This window comes from Scyliorhinus torazame, chromosome 22 (assembly GCF_047496885.1).
Source record: "Scyliorhinus torazame isolate Kashiwa2021f chromosome 22, sScyTor2.1, whole genome shotgun sequence".
NCBI classification, from domain to species: domain Eukaryota; kingdom Metazoa; phylum Chordata; class Chondrichthyes; order Carcharhiniformes; family Scyliorhinidae; genus Scyliorhinus; species Scyliorhinus torazame.
Genome location: NC_092728.1, coordinates 9,269,122 through 9,285,423, shown reverse-complemented (window position 1 = coordinate 9,285,423; position 16,302 = coordinate 9,269,122). Strand labels below are relative to the sequence as shown.

The 16,302-nt window shown below is 61.8% G+C and overlaps 1 protein-coding gene across 1 annotated transcript in view; it reads left to right on the top strand.

The window, feature by feature from the left end:
* The window catches only part of LOC140399416 (synaptonemal complex central element protein 1-like), a 251,149-nt gene extending 237,003 nt beyond the window's left edge, over positions 1-14,146 (top strand). The window contains exons 8-9 of the mRNA XM_072488994.1: positions 9,293-9,379; positions 13,754-14,146. Of these exons, the coding sequence (XP_072345095.1) occupies positions 9,293-9,379; positions 13,754-13,877 (211 nt within the window). The 3' untranslated portion in view covers positions 13,878-14,146. The remainder of the gene's footprint in view (positions 1-9,292; positions 9,380-13,753) is intronic.
* Positions 14,147-16,302: the final 2,156 nt, after the last annotated feature.

Sequence of the window (16,302 nt, the reverse complement as noted above, 5' to 3'; positions counted from 1 at the left end):
ATACCCTTCCCCAGCCCTCCCTGTACGGAGAGTCCATTCCCCCGGCCTCCCTGCACCGAGGGACCCTTCCCCAGGTCTCCCTGCACCGAGAGACACTTCCCCAGGCCTCCCTGTACTGAGGGTCCATTCCCCAGGCCTCCTGCACCGAGGGCCCATTCCCCAAGCCTCCCTGCACCGAGGGACCCTTCCCCAGCCCTCCCTGCACCGAGAGACCCTTCCTCAGGCCTCACTGCACCGAGGGACCCTTCCCCAGGCCTCCCTGCCCAGAGGGACCCTTCCCCAGGCCTCCCTGCATCGAGGGACCCTTCCCCAGGCCTCCCTGCACAGAGAGACCCTTCCCCAGGCCTCCCTGTACCGAGGGTCCTTCCCCAGGCCTCCTGCACCGAGGGTCCTTCCCCAGGCCTCCCTGCACTGAGAGGTCCTTCCCTACGCCTCCCTGCACCGAGAGATCCTTCCCCAGGCCTCCCTGCACCGAAGATCCATTCCCCAGGCCTCCTGCACCGAGGGTCCTTCACCAGGCCTCCCTGCACTGAGAGGTCCTTCCCTACGCCTCCCTGCACAGAGAGACCCTTCCCCAGGCCTCCCTGCACCGAGGGACCCTTCCCTAGGCCTCCCTGCACCGAGAGACCCTTCCTCAGTCCTTCCTGCACCGAGAGACCCTTCCCCAGGCCTCACTGCACCGAGGGACCCTTCCCCAGGCCTCCCTGCCCAGAGGGACCCTTCCCCAGGCCTCCCTGCATCGAGGGACCCTTCCCCAGGCCTCCCTGCACAGAGAGACGCTTCCCCAGGCCTCCCTGTACCGAGGGTCCTTCCCCAGGCTTCCCTGCTCTGAGAGGTCCTTCCCTACGCCTCCCTGCACCGAGAGATCCTTCCCCACGCCTCCCTGCACCGAGGGTCCTTCCCCAGGCCTCCCTGCACCGAGGGTCCTTCCCCAGGCCTCCCTGTACCGAGAGAACCTTCACAGGCCTCCCTGCACCGAGGGACCCTTCCCCAGGCCTCCCTGCAACTAGGGACCCTTCCTCAGGCCTCCCTGCACCGAGGGACCCTTCCCCAGGACTCCCTGCACCGAGGAACCCTTCCCCAGGCCTCCCTGCACCGAGAGACCCTTCCCCAGGCATCCCTGTACCGAGGGTCCTTCCCCAGGCTTCCCTGCACTGAGAGGTCCTTCCCTAGGCCTCCCTGCACCGAGAGATCCTTCCCCAGGCCTCCCTGCACCGAGGGTCCATTCCCCAGGCCTCCCTGCACCGAGGATCCTTCCCCAAGCCTCCCTGCACCGAGAGAACCTTCCCCAGGCCTCCATGCAGCGAGGGTCCCTTCCCCAGACCTCCCTGCACCGAGAGACCCTTCCCCAGGCCTCCCTGCACCAAGTGCCTCTTCCCCAGGCCTCCCTGCACCGAGGGATCCTCTTCCAGGCCTCCCTGCACCGGGAGACCCTTCCCCAGGCCTCCATGCACAGAGGGTCGCTTCCCCAGGCCTCCCTGCACCGATAGACCCTTCCCCAGGCCTCCCTGCAGAGAGAGACCCTTCCCCAGGCCTCCCTCCACCGAGGGACCCTTCCCCAGACCTCCCTGCACCGAGAGACCATTCCCCAGTCCTCCCTGCACCGAGGTACCCTTCCCCGGGCCTCACTGCAGCGAGAGACCCTTCCCCGGGCCTCCCTAATCGAGAGACCCTTCCACAGGCCTCCCTGCACCGTGGGACCCTTCCCCGGGTCTCCCTGCACCGAGAGACCCTTCCCCAAGCCTCCCTGCACTGAGGGACCCTTTCCCGGGCCTCCCTGCACCGAGGGACCCTTCCCCGGGCCTCCCTGCACCGAGGGTCCCTTCCCCAGGCCTCCCTGCACCGAGAGACCCTTCCCCAGGCCTCCCTGCACCGAGGGACCCTTCCCCAGGCCTCCCTGCACCGAGGGACCCTTCCCCAAGCCTCCTGCACTGAGGGTCCTTTCCCGGGCCTCCCTGCACCGAGGGTCCCTTCCCCAGGCCTCCCTGCACCGAGAGACCCTTCCCAGCCCTCCCTGCACCGAGGGTCCTTCCCCAGGCCTCCCTGCACCGAGAGACCCTTCCCCGGGCCTCCCTGCACCGAGAGACCCTTCCCAGCCCTCCCTGCACCGAGGGTCCTTCCCCAGGCCTCCCTGCACCGAGAGACCCTTCCCCGGGCCTCCCTGGACCGAGAGACCCTTCCCCAGGCCTCCCTGCACCGACGGACCCTTCCCCGGGCCTCCCTGCACCGAGGGTACCTTCCCCAGGCCTCCCTGCACCGAGAGTCCCTTCCCCAGCCCTCCCTGCACCGAGGGTCCTTCCCCAGGCTTCCCTGCACAGAGAGAGCCTTCCCCAGCCCTCCCTGCACCGAGGGTCCTTCCCCGGGCCTCCCTGCACCGAGAGACCCTTCCCCAGGCCTCCCTGCACCGAGAGACCCTTCCCCAGGCCTCCCTGCACCGAGGGACCCTTCCCCAGGCCTCCCTGCACCGAGGGACCCTTCCCCAAGCCTCCCTGCACCGAGGGTCCTTCCCCGGGCCTCCCTGCACCGAGGGACCCTTCCCCGGGCCTCCCTGCACCGAGGGTCCCTTCCCCAGGCCTCCCTGCACCGAGAGACCCTTCCCAGCCCTCCCTGCACCGAGGGTCCTTCCCCAGGCCTCCCTGCACCGAGAGACCCTTCCCCGGGCCTCCCTGGACCGAGAGACCCTTCCCCAGGCCTCCCTGCACCGACGGACCCTTCCCCAGGCCTCCCTGCACCGAGAGACCCTTCCCCGGGCCTCCCTGGACCGAGGGACCCTTCCCCAGGCCTCCCTGCACCGAGGGTCCTTCCCCAGGCTTCCCTGCACCGAGAGTCCCTTCCCCAGCCCTCCCTGCACCGAGGGTCCTTCCCCAGGCTTCCCTGCACCGAGGGACCCTTCCCCGGGCCTCCCTGCACCGAGAGACCCTTCCCCAGGCCTCCCTGCACCGAGGGTCCTTCCCCAGGCTTCCCTGCACCGAGGGACCCTTCCCCGGGCCTCCCTGCACCGAGAGACCCTTCCCCAGCCCTCCCTGCACCGAGGGTCCTTCCCCAGGCTTCCCTGCACCGAGGGACCCTTCCCCGGGCTTCCCTGCACCGAGAGACCCTTCCCCAGCCCTCCCTGCACCGAGGGTCCTTCCCCGGGCCTCCCTGCACCGAGAGACCCTTCCCCGGGCCTCCCTGCACCGAGAGACCCTTCCCCAGGCCTCCCTGCACCGAGGGACCCTTCCCCAGGCCTCCCTGCACCGAGGGTCCTTCCCCAGGCCTCCCTGCACCGAGGGTCGCTTCCCCAGGCCTCCCTGCACCGATAGACCCTTCCCCAGGCCTCCCTCCACCGAGGGACCCTTCCCCAGACCTCCCTGCACCGAGAGACCCTTCCCCAGTCCTCCCTGCACCGTGGGACCCTTCCCCGGGCCTCCCTGCACCGAGAGACCCTTCCCCGGGCCTCCCTGCCCGAGGGTCCCTTCCCCAGGCCTCCCTGCACGGAGAGACCCTTCCCCAGCCCTCCCTGCACTGAGATACCCTTCCCCAGGCCTCCCTGCACGGAGAGACCCTTCCCCAGGCCTCCCTGCACCGAGGGACCCTTCCCCAGGCCTCCCTGCACCGAGAGACCCTTCCCCAGGCCTCCCTGCACCGAGGGACCCTTCCCCCGGCCTCCCTGCACCGAGAGACCCTTCCCCAGGCCTCCCTGCACCGAGAGACCCTTCCCCAGGCCTCCCTGCACTGAGGGACCCTTTCCCGGGCCTCCCTGCACCGAGAGACCCTTCCCCAGCCCTCCCTGCACCGAGGGTCCTTCCCCAGGCCTCCCTGAACCCAGAGACCCTTCCCCGGGCCTCCCTGGACCGAGAGACCCTTCCCAGGCCCCCCTGCACCGAGGGACCCTTCCCCGGGCCTCCCTGCACCGAGGGTCCCTTCCCCAGGCCTCCCTGCACCGAGAGACCCTTCCCCAGCCCTCCCTTCACTGAGGGACCCTTCCCCAGGCCTCCCTGCACCGAGGGACCCTTCCCCAAGCCTCCCTGCACTGAGGGACCCTTTCCCGGGCCTCCCTGCACCGAGGGACCCTTCCCCGGGCCTCCCTGCACCGAGGGTCCACTCCCCAGGCCTCCCTGCACCTAGAGACCCTTCCCCAGCCCTCCCTGCACCGAGGGTCCTTCCCCAGGCCTCCCTGCACCCAGAGACCCTTCCCCGGGCCTCCCTGGACCGAGAGACCCTTCCCAGGCCTCCCTGCACCGAGGGACCCTTCCCCGGGCCTTCCTGCACCGAGAGACCCTTCCCAGGCCCCCCTGCACCGAGGGACCCTTCCCCGGGCCTCCCTGCACCGAGAGACCCTTCCCCAGGCCTCCCTGCACCGAGGGACCCTTCCCCAGGCCTCCCTGCACCGAGGGACCCTTCCCCAAGCCTCCCTGCACCGAGGGACCTTTCCCCGGGCCTCCCTGCACCGACGGGCCCTTCCCCAGGCCTCCCTGCACCGAGGGTCCCTTCCCCGGGCCTCCCTGCAGCGAGAGACCCTTCCCCGGGCCTCCCTAATCGAGAGACCCTTACACAGGCCTCCCTGCACCGTGGGACCCTTCCCCGGGCCTCCCTGCACCGAGAGACCCTTCCCCGGGCCTCCCTGCATCGAGGGACCGTTCCCCAGGCCTCCCTGTACCGAGGGACCATTCCCCAAGCCTCCCTGCACTGAGGGACCCTTTCTCGGGCTTCCCTGCACCGAGAGACCCTTCCCCAGGCCTCCCTGCACCGAGGGTCCTTCCCCGGGCCTCCCTGCACCGAGAGACCCTTCCCCGGGCCTCCCTGCACCGAGAGACCCTTCCCCAGGCCTCCCTGCACCGAGGGACCCTTCCCCAGGCCTCCCTGCACCGAGGGTCCTTCCCCAGGCCTCCCTGCACCGAGGGTCGCTTCCCCAGGCCTCCCTGCACCGATAGACCCTTCCCCAGGCCTCCCTCCACCGAGGGACCCTTCCCCAGACCTCCCTGCACCGAGAGACCCTTCCCCAGTCCTCCCTGCACCGTGGGACCCTTCCCCGGGCCTCCCTGCACCGAGAGACCCTTCCCCGGGCCTCCCTGCCCGAGGGTCCCTTCCCCAGGCCTCCCTGCACGGAGAGACCCTTCCCCAGCCCTCCCTGCACTGAGATACCCTTCCCCAGGCCTCCCTGCACGGAGAGACCCTTCCCCAGGCCTCCCTGCACCGAGGGACCCTTCCCCAGGCCTCCCTGCACCGAGAGACCCTTCCCCAGGCCTCCCTGCACCGAGGGACCCTTCCCCAGGCCTCCCTGCACCGAGAGACCCTTCCCCAGGCCTCCCTGCACCGAGAGACCCTTCCCCAGGCCTCCCTGCACTGAGGGACCCTTTCCCGGGCCTCCCTGCACCGAGAGACCCTTCCCCAGCCCTCCCTGCACCGAGGGTCCTTCCCCAGGCCTCCCTGAACCCAGAGACCCTTCCCCGGGCCTCCCTGGACCGAGAGACCCTTCCCAGGCCCCCCTGCACCGAGGGACCCTTCCCCAGCCCTCCCTTCACTGAGGGACCCTTCCCCAGGCCTCCCTGCACCGAGGGACCCTTCCCCAAGCCTCCCTGCACTGAGGGACCCTTTCCCGGGCCTCCCTGCACCGAGGGACCCTTCCCCGGGCCTCCCTGCACCGAGGGTCCACTCCCCAGGCCTCCCTGCACCTAGAGACCCTTCCCCAGCCCTCCCTGCACCGAGGGTCCTTCCCCAGGCCTCCCTGCACCCAGAGACCCTTCCCCGGGCCTCCCTGGACCGAGAGACCCTTCCCAGGCCTCCCTGCACCGAGGGACCCTTCCCCGGGCCTTCCTGCACCAAGAGACCCTTCCCAGGCCCCCCTGCACCGAGGGACCCTTCCCCGGGCCTCCCTGCACCGAGAGACCCTTCCCCAGGCCTCCCTGCACCGAGGGACCCTTCCCCAGGCCTCCCTGCACCGAGGGACCCTTCCCCAAGCCTCCCTGCACCGAGGGACCTTTCCCCGGGCCTCCCTGCACCGACGGGCCCTTCCCCAGGCCTCCCTGCACCGAGGGTCCCTTCCCCGGGCCTCCCTGCAGCGAGAGACCCTTCCCCGGGCCTCCCTAATCGAGAGACCCTTACACAGGCCTCCCTGCACCGTGGGACCCTTCCCCGGGCCTCCCTGCACCGAGAGACCCTTCCCCGGGCCTCCCTGCATCGAGGGACCGTTCCCCAGGCCTCCCTGTACCGAGGGACCATTCCCCAAGCCTCCCTGCACTGAGGGACCCTTTCTCGGACTTCCCTGCACCGAGAGACCCTTCCCCAGGCCTCCCTGCACCGAGGGTCCTTCCCCGGGCCTCCCTGCACCGAGAGACCCTTCCCCGGGCCTCCCTGCACCGAGAGACCCTTCCCCAGGCCTCCCTGCACCGAGGGACCCTTCCCCAGGCCTCCCTGCACCGAGGGTCCTTCCCCAGGCCTCCCTGCACCGAGGGTCGCTTCCCCAGGCCTCCCTGCACCGATAGACCCTTCCCCAGGCCTCCCTCCACCGAGGGACCCTTCCCCAGACCTCCCTGCACCGAGAGACCCTTCCCCAGTCCTCCCTGCACCGTGGGACCCTTCCCCGGGCCTCCCTGCACCGAGAGACCCTTCCCCGGGCCTCCCTGCCCGAGGGTCCCTTCCCCAGGCCTCCCTGCACGGAGAGACCCTTCCCCAGCCCTCCCTGCACTGAGATACCCTTCCCCAGGCCTCCCTGCACGGAGAGACCCTTCCCCAGGCCTCCCTGCACCGAGGGACCCTTCCCCAGGCCTCCCTGCACCGAGAGACCCTTCCCCAGGCCTCCCTGCACCGAGGGACCCTTCCCCAGGCCTCCCTGCACCGAGAGACCCTTCCCCAGGCCTCCCTGCACCGAGAGACCCTTCCCCAGGCCTCCCTGCACTGAGGGACCCTTTCCCGGGCCTCCCTGCACCGAGAGACCCTTCCCCAGCCCTCCCTGCACCGAGGGTCCTTCCCCAGGCCTCCCTGAACCCAGAGACCCTTCCCCGGGCCTCCCTGGACCGAGAGACCCTTCCCAGGCCCCCCTGCACCGAGGGACCCTTCCCCGGGCCTCCCTGCACCGAGGGTCCCTTCCCCAGGCCTCCCTGCACCGAGAGACCCTTCCCCAGCCCTCCCTTCACTGAGGGACCCTTCCCCAGGCCTCCCTGCACCGAGGGACCCTTCCCCAAGCCTCCCTGCACTGAGGGACCCTTTCCCGGGCCTCCCTGCACCGAGGGACCCTTCCCCGGGCCTCCCTGCACCGAGGGTCCACTCCCCAGGCCTCCCTGCACCTAGAGACCCTTCCCCAGCCCTCCCTGCACCGAGGGTCCTTCCCCAGGCCTCCCTGCACCCAGAGACCCTTCCCCGGGCCTCCCTGGACCGAGAGACCCTTCCCAGGCCTCCCTGCACCGAGGGACCCTTCCCCGGGCCTTCCTGCACCGAGAGACCCTTCCCAGGCCCCCCTGCACCGAGGGACCCTTCCCCGGGCCTCCCTGCACCGAGAGACCCTTCCCCAGGCCTCCCTGCACCGAGGGACCCTTCCCCAGGCCTCCCTGCACCGAGGGACCCTTCCCCAAGCCTCCCTGCACCGAGGGACCTTTCCCCGGGCCTCCCTGCACCGACGGGCCCTTCCCCAGGCCTCCCTGCACCGAGGGTCCCTTCCCCGGGCCTCCCTGCAGCGAGAGACCCTTCCCCGGGCCTCCCTAATCGAGAGACCCTTACACAGGCCTCCCTGCACCGTGGGACCCTTCCCCGGGCCTCCCTGCACCGAGAGACCCTTCCCCGGGCCTCCCTGCATCGAGGGACCGTTCCCCAGGCCTCCCTGTACCGAGGGACCATTCCCCAAGCCTCCCTGCACTGAGGGACCCTTTCTCGGGCTTCCCTGCACCGAGAGACCCTTCCCCAGGCCTCCCTGCACCGAGGGACCCTTCCCCAAGCCTCCCTGCACCGAGGGACCCTTCCCCGGGCCTCCCTGCACCTAGAGACCCTTCCCCAGGCCTCCCTGCACCGAGGGACCCTTCCCCAAGCCTCCCTGCACCGAGGGTCCTTCCCCAGGCCTCCCTGCACAGAGAGACCCTTTCCCGGGCCTCCCTGGACCGAGAGACCCTTCCCAGGCCTCCCTGCACCGAGGGACCCTTCCCCAGGCCTCCCTGCACAGAGAGACCCTTTCCCGGGCCTCCCTGGAACGAGAGACCCTTCCCAGGCCTCCCTGCACCGAGGGACCCTTCCCCAGGCCTCCCTGCACCGAGGGACCCTTCCCCGGGCCTTCCTGCACCGAGAGACCCTTCCCAGGCCCCCCTGCACCGAGGGACCCTTCCCCGGGCCTCCCTGCACCGAGAGACCCTTCCACGGCGCTCCCTGCACCGAGAGACCCTTCCCCAGGCCTCCCTGCACCGAGGGACCCTTCCCCAAGCCTCCCTGCACCGAGGGACCTTTCCCCTGGCCTCCCTGCACCGACGGGCCCTTCCCCAGGCCTCCCTGCACCGAGGGTCCTTCCCCAGGCCTCCCTGCACCGAGGGACCCTTCCCCAGGCCTCCCTGCACCGAGGGACCCTTCCCAGGCCTCCCTGCACCGAGGGATCCTTCCCCAGCCCTCCCTGCACCGAGGGTCCTTCCCCAGGCCTCCCTGCACTGAGAGCCACTTCCCCGGGCCTCCCTGCACCGAGAGACCCTTCCCTGGGCCTCCCTGCACCGAGGGACCCTTCCCCAGGCCCTGCACCGAGGGACCCTTCCCCAGGCCTCCCTGCACCGAGGGACCCTTCCCAGGCCTCCCTGCACCGAGGGACCCTTCCCCGGGCCTCCCTGCACCGAGAGACCCTTCCCCGGGCCTCCCTGCATCGAGGGACCCTTCCCCAGGCCTCCCTGCACCGAGAGACCCTTCCCCGGGCCTCCCTGCACCGAGGGACCCTTCCCCGGGCCTCCCTGCACCGAGGGTACCTTCCCCAGGCCTCCCTGCACCGAGGGACCCTTCCCAAGCCCTCCCTGCACCGAGAGACCCTTCCCCAGGCCTCCCTGCACCCAGAGACCCTTCCCCGGGCCTCCCTGCACCGAGGGTACCTTCCCCAGGCCTCCCTGCACCGAGGGTCCCTTCCCCAGGCCTCCCTGCACCGAGAGACCCTTCCCCAGGCCTCCCTGCACCGAGAGACCCTTCCCCAGGCCTCCCTGCACCGAGAGACCCTTCCCCAGGCCTCCCTGCTATCCAGATTTATTTTTTAAAATCCGATTTTGAGAAATGTCTGAAATAATTTTTTAAAAAGCAATGTGAAAACAGATTTTGACATGAAATATTGAGTATTGGCTCTCTGCCTTCCGGTTTGTAGCCAACTGTTTGACGAAGCGAACAAGGCGGCAAAAGAATTGCTCCGAGAGGCGTCAGAGGACCTTCAGCAGAAAGCGATGCGAAGCCGGTAAGATGAGAGATATCAACACGGGAATCTGACTAGACTTACTGCCAGGGTCAGGAGGAGTTCCTCAGGTAAGATGAAAGACGGCAACACGGGAATCTGACTAGACTTACTGCCAGGGTCAGGAGGAGTTCCTCAGGTAAGATGAAAGACGGCAACACGGGAATCTGACTAGACTTACTGCCAGGGTCAGAAGGAGTTCCTCAGGTAAGATGAAAGACAGCAACACTGGAATCTCCTCTGCACGCTCTCTCCAGAGCAATGTGGGGACTAGAACTCAGCTCAGCTGGGGCCTAATCCACGTTTTATACAGATCCATCATTCCCTCCTGCTTATGTATTCTATTCGTCGTCCAGTAAAGGAAAACATTTGCTCTGCTTTCTTTAACACATTACCCACCTGTCCTGCCACCTTCAGGGACTTATGGGCATGCACCCCAAGGTCTCTGACTTCCTCAACCCCCTCTCAATATCCTTCCGTTTATTGAGTATTCTCTTGCCGTGTCTGCTCTCCCCGAATGCATTACCTCTCACATCTCTGGATTGAATTCCATTTGCCACTTTTCTACCCACTCAACCATGGACATTCTGGAGACATTAGCTGTTCCCTTCACTAGTAAATACACAGCTGATTTTTGTGTCATCTGCCAATTTCCTAATCATCCCACCCACATTTAAGTCTAAATTAATGATATATATACATCAAACAGCAGGGGACCCAACACTGGGCCCTGTGGAACGCCACTGGAAATACTTTTCCATTCGCAAAAACATCCGCCGATCATTACGCTTTGTTTCCTATCATTGTGCCAGTTTTGGATCTGACACCTTCTCCCGTATCCCTTGGGCTTTTACTTTTCTGACCAATCTGCCATGTGGCTTACTGAAATCCATTCGGACAACATCCACTGCCCAATCCTCATCGATCCTCCTTGTCACTTCGCCAAAACAATTCTCGTAAATTAGACATGACTGTCCCCTAACAAAAGCATGCTGACTATCCCTGACTAATCCGTGCCTTTCTAAGCGACAGTTTAACTTGTCTCTCAGGAGACAGTGATGAAGGAGGGAACACCGGCGATACTTCCGTAGTGGGGGTGGTGGAAGAGAGAGCGCGATGATTGTTGGGGAGGGTGGGACGTGGGTAGTTGATGTTCAGTGCTGGTCGGGACCCCCTTTAAAGATGGCGGTCTGATCACTGTGGAGCCGGGCTCGCCAGCTCTGTCAGGCCCCACCAAGCCAGAGTTACGGCAGAAGCCCTGCCCACTCATTTGGAGTGACAACTGGTCTGTGCAGCTGGCGAGCATCATGCCGGTTTCCAATCAGAGCCCAACACTCTGACAAACACAGCAAGATTCCAGCCATTAAATACAGCTGCAAACTTACAAGTATAGAATCTACAGCGACAGGTATAATATTAAAAACTCCAAAACAGTGTTGCCATGAGCCATTTACTCAGCTCAGAATCCTAACTCCATGTGGTAATCGAGTCTCAATTCGCACATGTTGCAGCAAACGTGAACAATACTCCCACAATGCATCACAGATCATTGCCCTTTCAGGTCTCTCCCTCACCACTGGCAAACATCAAGGCTGTGGAGAAGAATAGTGGACGAGCCCAGAAAAACCTGCTTACATATTGTGCCTTGGATTGTGTGTGCTGTAAGGGTCCGTCCTGTTTATTCTTCTTTATTCCCTTATTTTCCCTGGCATCCTGTACCTGAATGAAATGAAAATCGCTTGTCACAAGTAGGCTTCAAATTAAGTTACTGTGAAAAGCCCTTAGTCGCCATATTCCAGCGCCTGTTCGGGGAGGCTGGTACGGGTAATTCAAACAGAAGGATCCAGAAGGCCGTGCTGATTTAAACTGATGATTGTAGATGGACCGGCACCAGTGACAGAGATTGGCCGGCGTCAGTGATGACTCGGTTTGATTGATTCGGCTCATGGTTAACGAATTGGCCCAAAAGGCTGTGCTCGGCCCAGTAACAGCTGGTGATTGGATCGGAGCCCACCGGAATGTTTCAGAGCTCGAAGGATTGAGTTTTGGCTTCGGTTTGACTCCTGGCTGCTCAGACCGCTGTCCTCTCACCCCTCCGTTTTTCTCCAGAGAGGCGGTGTTTCTGAACTGGCAGGGAGCTTGGGTGGATTACAGGGGAGCACTGACTAACTCTCCCTGCAGAAAAGGCTGCTGTAAACCGAGCAACTCTCTCTCCAGAGAAGGCCAAGGGCTGGGAATAAACTACAAACTGAAAGCAAAGTTTGAGGCCAGGCAAAAGCGCCTCTTCAGGAAAAGCGGTGAGTAATACATTTCAGAAACGACAGAGAAGATCGTTATAGGCTGCAAAGCAGAGGCTTTGATCAGCCAGCGTGCTGCGAATAACGTGCTGGAGAACCACCATTGGAAGCAAAGACTCTAATCTTTTGACCTTCATCCTTATTATTTTCCCCCCTTTCCCCCCTCTGTGTCTGTCGTGTGTGTGGGTAGAGGGCGGGGAAGGTAAAGGGGGTAGTAGGTATTAGCTTGTCGGTAACCAGTTGACGTTACTGCATATTTCATCATTATTCTTAACAGTAATTGTGTTTCAACTTACAAACCTGGTGATTGTCATTATTGGCCAGCCAAAGGCTTTGGGAATGTTTCTAAGAATTATTGGTTAATTCACTTGTGTTGTGACTCTTGGGCACAGGCTGGAATGGACCAGGCACTAGCCCAGTGTGTTCCCGGGCCACTCATCCTCCCGGTATCCATGTGTTTGATCCACTCCTGCAGCTCACCAATCGACTTCCTCTCCTGGATTTGCCCTGGCTTGCGCGTCATTTCCAAACTACAGAAAATTAATTTAATAATATTGATACTGGGGGGGTGAGTAACTCACCTTCCAACTCCCCACCCAAAGCCTGGCCACCATCTACAAGTCAGGAGTGTGATGGAAACTCTCCACTTGCCTGGATGAGCGCAGCTCCAACAACACATAAGAAGCTCAACACCATCCAGGACAAAGCAGCACCCCCCCCCCCCCACCCCAAGCTTGATTGGCACCCCGTCCACCAACACATACTCAAGGAGCAGTTGTGACTGGCAGAACCTGCAAGTGACACTCGCGTCACATTCCATGAATAGTAAAATCAATAAGTCAATTATCCTGGGTGTTTGTTCACAGATGCTGGGTTCCCCAGGACAGAATATACCCAACGGACATCAGGGGCGGGATTCTCCAACCCCCCGCCGGGTCGGAGAATCGCCGGCGGCTGGCGTGAATCCCGCCCCCGCCAGTTGCCGAATTCTCCGGCACCGGATATTCAGCGGGGGTGGGAATCGCGCCGCGCCAGTTGGCGCCCCTCCCCCCGGCGATCCTCCGGCCCGGATGGGCCGAAGTCCCACTGCTGGAATTCCTGTTCCGCCAGCGAGAATCAAACCATCTCTCTTACTGGCGGGACAAGGCGGCGCGGGCGGGCTCCGGGGTCCTGGGGGGGGCACGGGGCAATCTGGCCCAGGGGGGTTGCCCCCACGGTGGCCTGGCCCGCGATCAGGGCCCACCGATCCGCGGGCAGGCCAGTGCCGTGGGGGCACTCCCTTCCGCCTTCGCCGTGGTCTCCACTATGGCGGAGGCGGAAGAGACCCCCTCCACTGCGCATGCGCGGGGATGCCGTGAGCGGCCGCTGACGATCCTGCGCATGCGCCACCTGGCAAAGTCATTTCCGCGCCAGCTGGCGGGGCACCAAAGACCTTTCCCGCCAGCTGGCGGGGCGGAAATCAGTCCAGCGCGGGCCTAGCTCTCAAGGTGAGGGCTTGGCCCCTCAAGGTGCGGAGAATTCTGCACCTTTGGGGCGGCGCGATGCCGGACTGATTTGCGCCGTTTTTGGTGCCGGTCGGCGGACATCGCGCCGAATGCGGAGAATCCCGCCCCAGTTAACTCAAAAGTCGTTCTGTTTATTCTCCCCCTGTCTGCGTGGGTCTCACCCCCACAACCCAATGATATGCAGGGGAGGTAAATTGGCTAAATTGCTCCTTAATTGGAAAAGAAAATGAATTGGGTATTCTAAAGTTATTTAAAAATCTTCCTGTTTCTTGTTAAGTGACCTATGGCCAGGGTTTTACGGCCCTACCACAGCTTGCCCTTTCCCCCGCCCCGCACAACCCAGTGCATGCGACGGGATAATTTAATTTGCAGTTCACAACGACAGAGCAGTAATCTGCCGGCGGGCTGGAAGTGCCGGGGAAATCCCGGCCATACTAAAAATTGGAGAGCGACAGCCTCGAAAGGGGCATCGGGACACATAACAGAATGAAGGCCCAGCTGAGCCCAAGTGGCTGTCTTGGTGAGAGATCCCTTTACCATCGAAGCTCACTGTGCAATCCTCTCTTCTTGGATAGGTTTGAGAAGGACTGGGAATCCAGGAGGAAGGTCGGAGTCCAAGGCAGGGACGGTGACATGGACAAAAGCGAGGAGAGAGTATGCCAGGAAGGCCATTCAAAACAGGTGCGTGTGCATGTTTGAACAAGGCCGGGCAGAGCGGCATGTACCGAGGACTTCTACCACAATGAGAAAAACCGCACGAATGGCCTTCCCCTGGAGCTATATATTAAGAGTCCAATTGAAAACACATACTATTCAACAAAGGTTAATAATTGCAGATAAATGCTTGTTGACATGGAACAAAAGAAACACTCAGAAAACTAATGGCTAGCTTTGATAAGCATCAATTCTGTTTGTAGTTCTGTAATTTACTGACATAATGGAAAGCTAATATAAACTGTTATTTCCTCCATGTGTTCTGATATGTGTGTTTGTGAGAGAGAGTACTTATGAGTGAGAATGTGTGTGAGAAAGCATGTGTGCATGAGCGAGCCAGTGTATGTGTGACAACAGAGAAGCAAGTAGACATTCAGCCCCTCGAGCCCGGTCCACCATTCAAAATGGTCACGGCCGATCTCTTAGCATTTACAATGCAGGCCATTCGGCCCATTGAGTCTGCATCGGCCCTTGGAAAAGCGCACTCTACTTCAGGTCACACCTCCACCCTATCCCCATAACTGACTAACCTCAAGTAACCTTTTGGACACGAAGGGGCAATTTAGCATGGCCAATCCACCTAACCTGCACATCTTTGGACTGTGGGAGGAAACCGGAGCACCCGGAGGAAACCCATGCAGACACGGGGGCGGGGGAGGGGGGGGGGGGGGGGGGGGGGGGGAGTTCAAACTCCACAGTCACCTGAGGCCGAAATGGAACCGAAGTCCCTGGAGCTGTGAGCAGCAGTGCTAACCACTGTGCCACCATCTAGGCCTCAACTCCACTTTCCTGCCCGTTCTCCATAACCCTTTAACCCACTACTCACTCAAAATCTGTCTATCTTCTCCTTAAATTTACTCAATGCCCCGGCAGCCACCACACTCTGGGGTAGTGATTCCCACAGATTCATGACTCTTTGTGAGCAGTAATTTCTCCTCAATTCTGCTTCCCCTTATCCGAAATTGATTTTTTTCCAATTAAGGGGCAATTTGGCGTGCCCAATCCACCTAATCTGCACATCTTTGGGTTGTGGGGGTGAGACCCACGCAGACACGGTGAGAATGTGCAAACTCCACACAGACAGTGACCCAGGGCCGGGATTGAACCAGGTCCTTGGCTCTGTGAGGCAACAGTGCTAACCACTGTGTCACCTTGCCGCCTGTGGTCATATGTCTGTAAGCAAAATGGCTGGTGGTGTTACCTCCAACTAGCAGGTGTCGGCACAGACACACCAAGCGGTCTCAGGGCAGTGGCAAGGCACTCAATATAAGTGGGGACACAGCCAGTCACAGGCAAACGGTTATAAGACGTAGAGGTGGATAGACATGCTAGGTGTAGTTCCAGAGGAGTACAAAGAAACACCGTAGTCTTTATTATTGTCACAAGTAGGCTTGCATTAAAACTGCAATGAAGTTACTGTGAAAATCCCCTCGTCGCCACATTGCGGCACCTTTTTGGGTACACTGAGGGAGAATTTGAATGTCCAATTCACCTAACAAGCACGTCTTTCGGGACTTGTGGGTGGAAACCGGAGCACCCGGAGGAAACCAGGCAAACATGGGGAGAACGTGCAGACTCCGCACAGGAGGTGACCCAAGCGGGAATCAAACCCAGGACCCTGTGAAGCACAGTGGTAACCAATGTGCTACCACGCCGTCCACGATAACCTGCTCTGTAACAGATCGCTATAGAACATAGAAAATACAGCACAGAACAGGCCCTTCGGCCCACGATGTTGTGCCGAACCTTTGTCCTAGATTAATCATAGATTATCATAGAATTTACAGTGCAGAAAGAGGCCATTCGGCCCATCGAGTCTGCACCGGCTCTTGGAAAGAGCACCCTACACAAGGTCAACACCTCCACCCTATCCCAGTAACCCCACCCAACACTAAAGGCAATTTTGGACACTAAGGGCAATTTATCATGGCCAATCCACCTAACCTGCACATCTTTGGACTGTGGGAGGAAACCGGAGCACCCAGAGGAAACCCACGCACACACGGGGAGGATGTGCAGACTCCGCACAGACTGTGACCCAAGCCGGAATCGAACGTGGGACCCTGGAGCTGTGAAGCAATTATGCTATCCACAATGCTACCGTGCTGCCCTTAAGATCAAATTAATCTACACTATAGCATTCTATCGTAATCCATGTACCTATCCAATAGCTATCTTACCATGTGTGATTCAATAAAAATCCTGGTTTGGACAAGTCAAGTTGTTTGGTAGATTTCTTGCTAGACATTGAATACCAAACACAACATGGTACCAAGAGTGCTGAAGATTTGAAAATAACGACAGCAATGACCAAGTTAGGAATTCGGAGGACAGGCCGAACTGGTCAACTGCAGCCTGTGGCGACTCAATGCACTAGAAGACGAGAAGCGCCAGGTGGAAGGACTGAAAG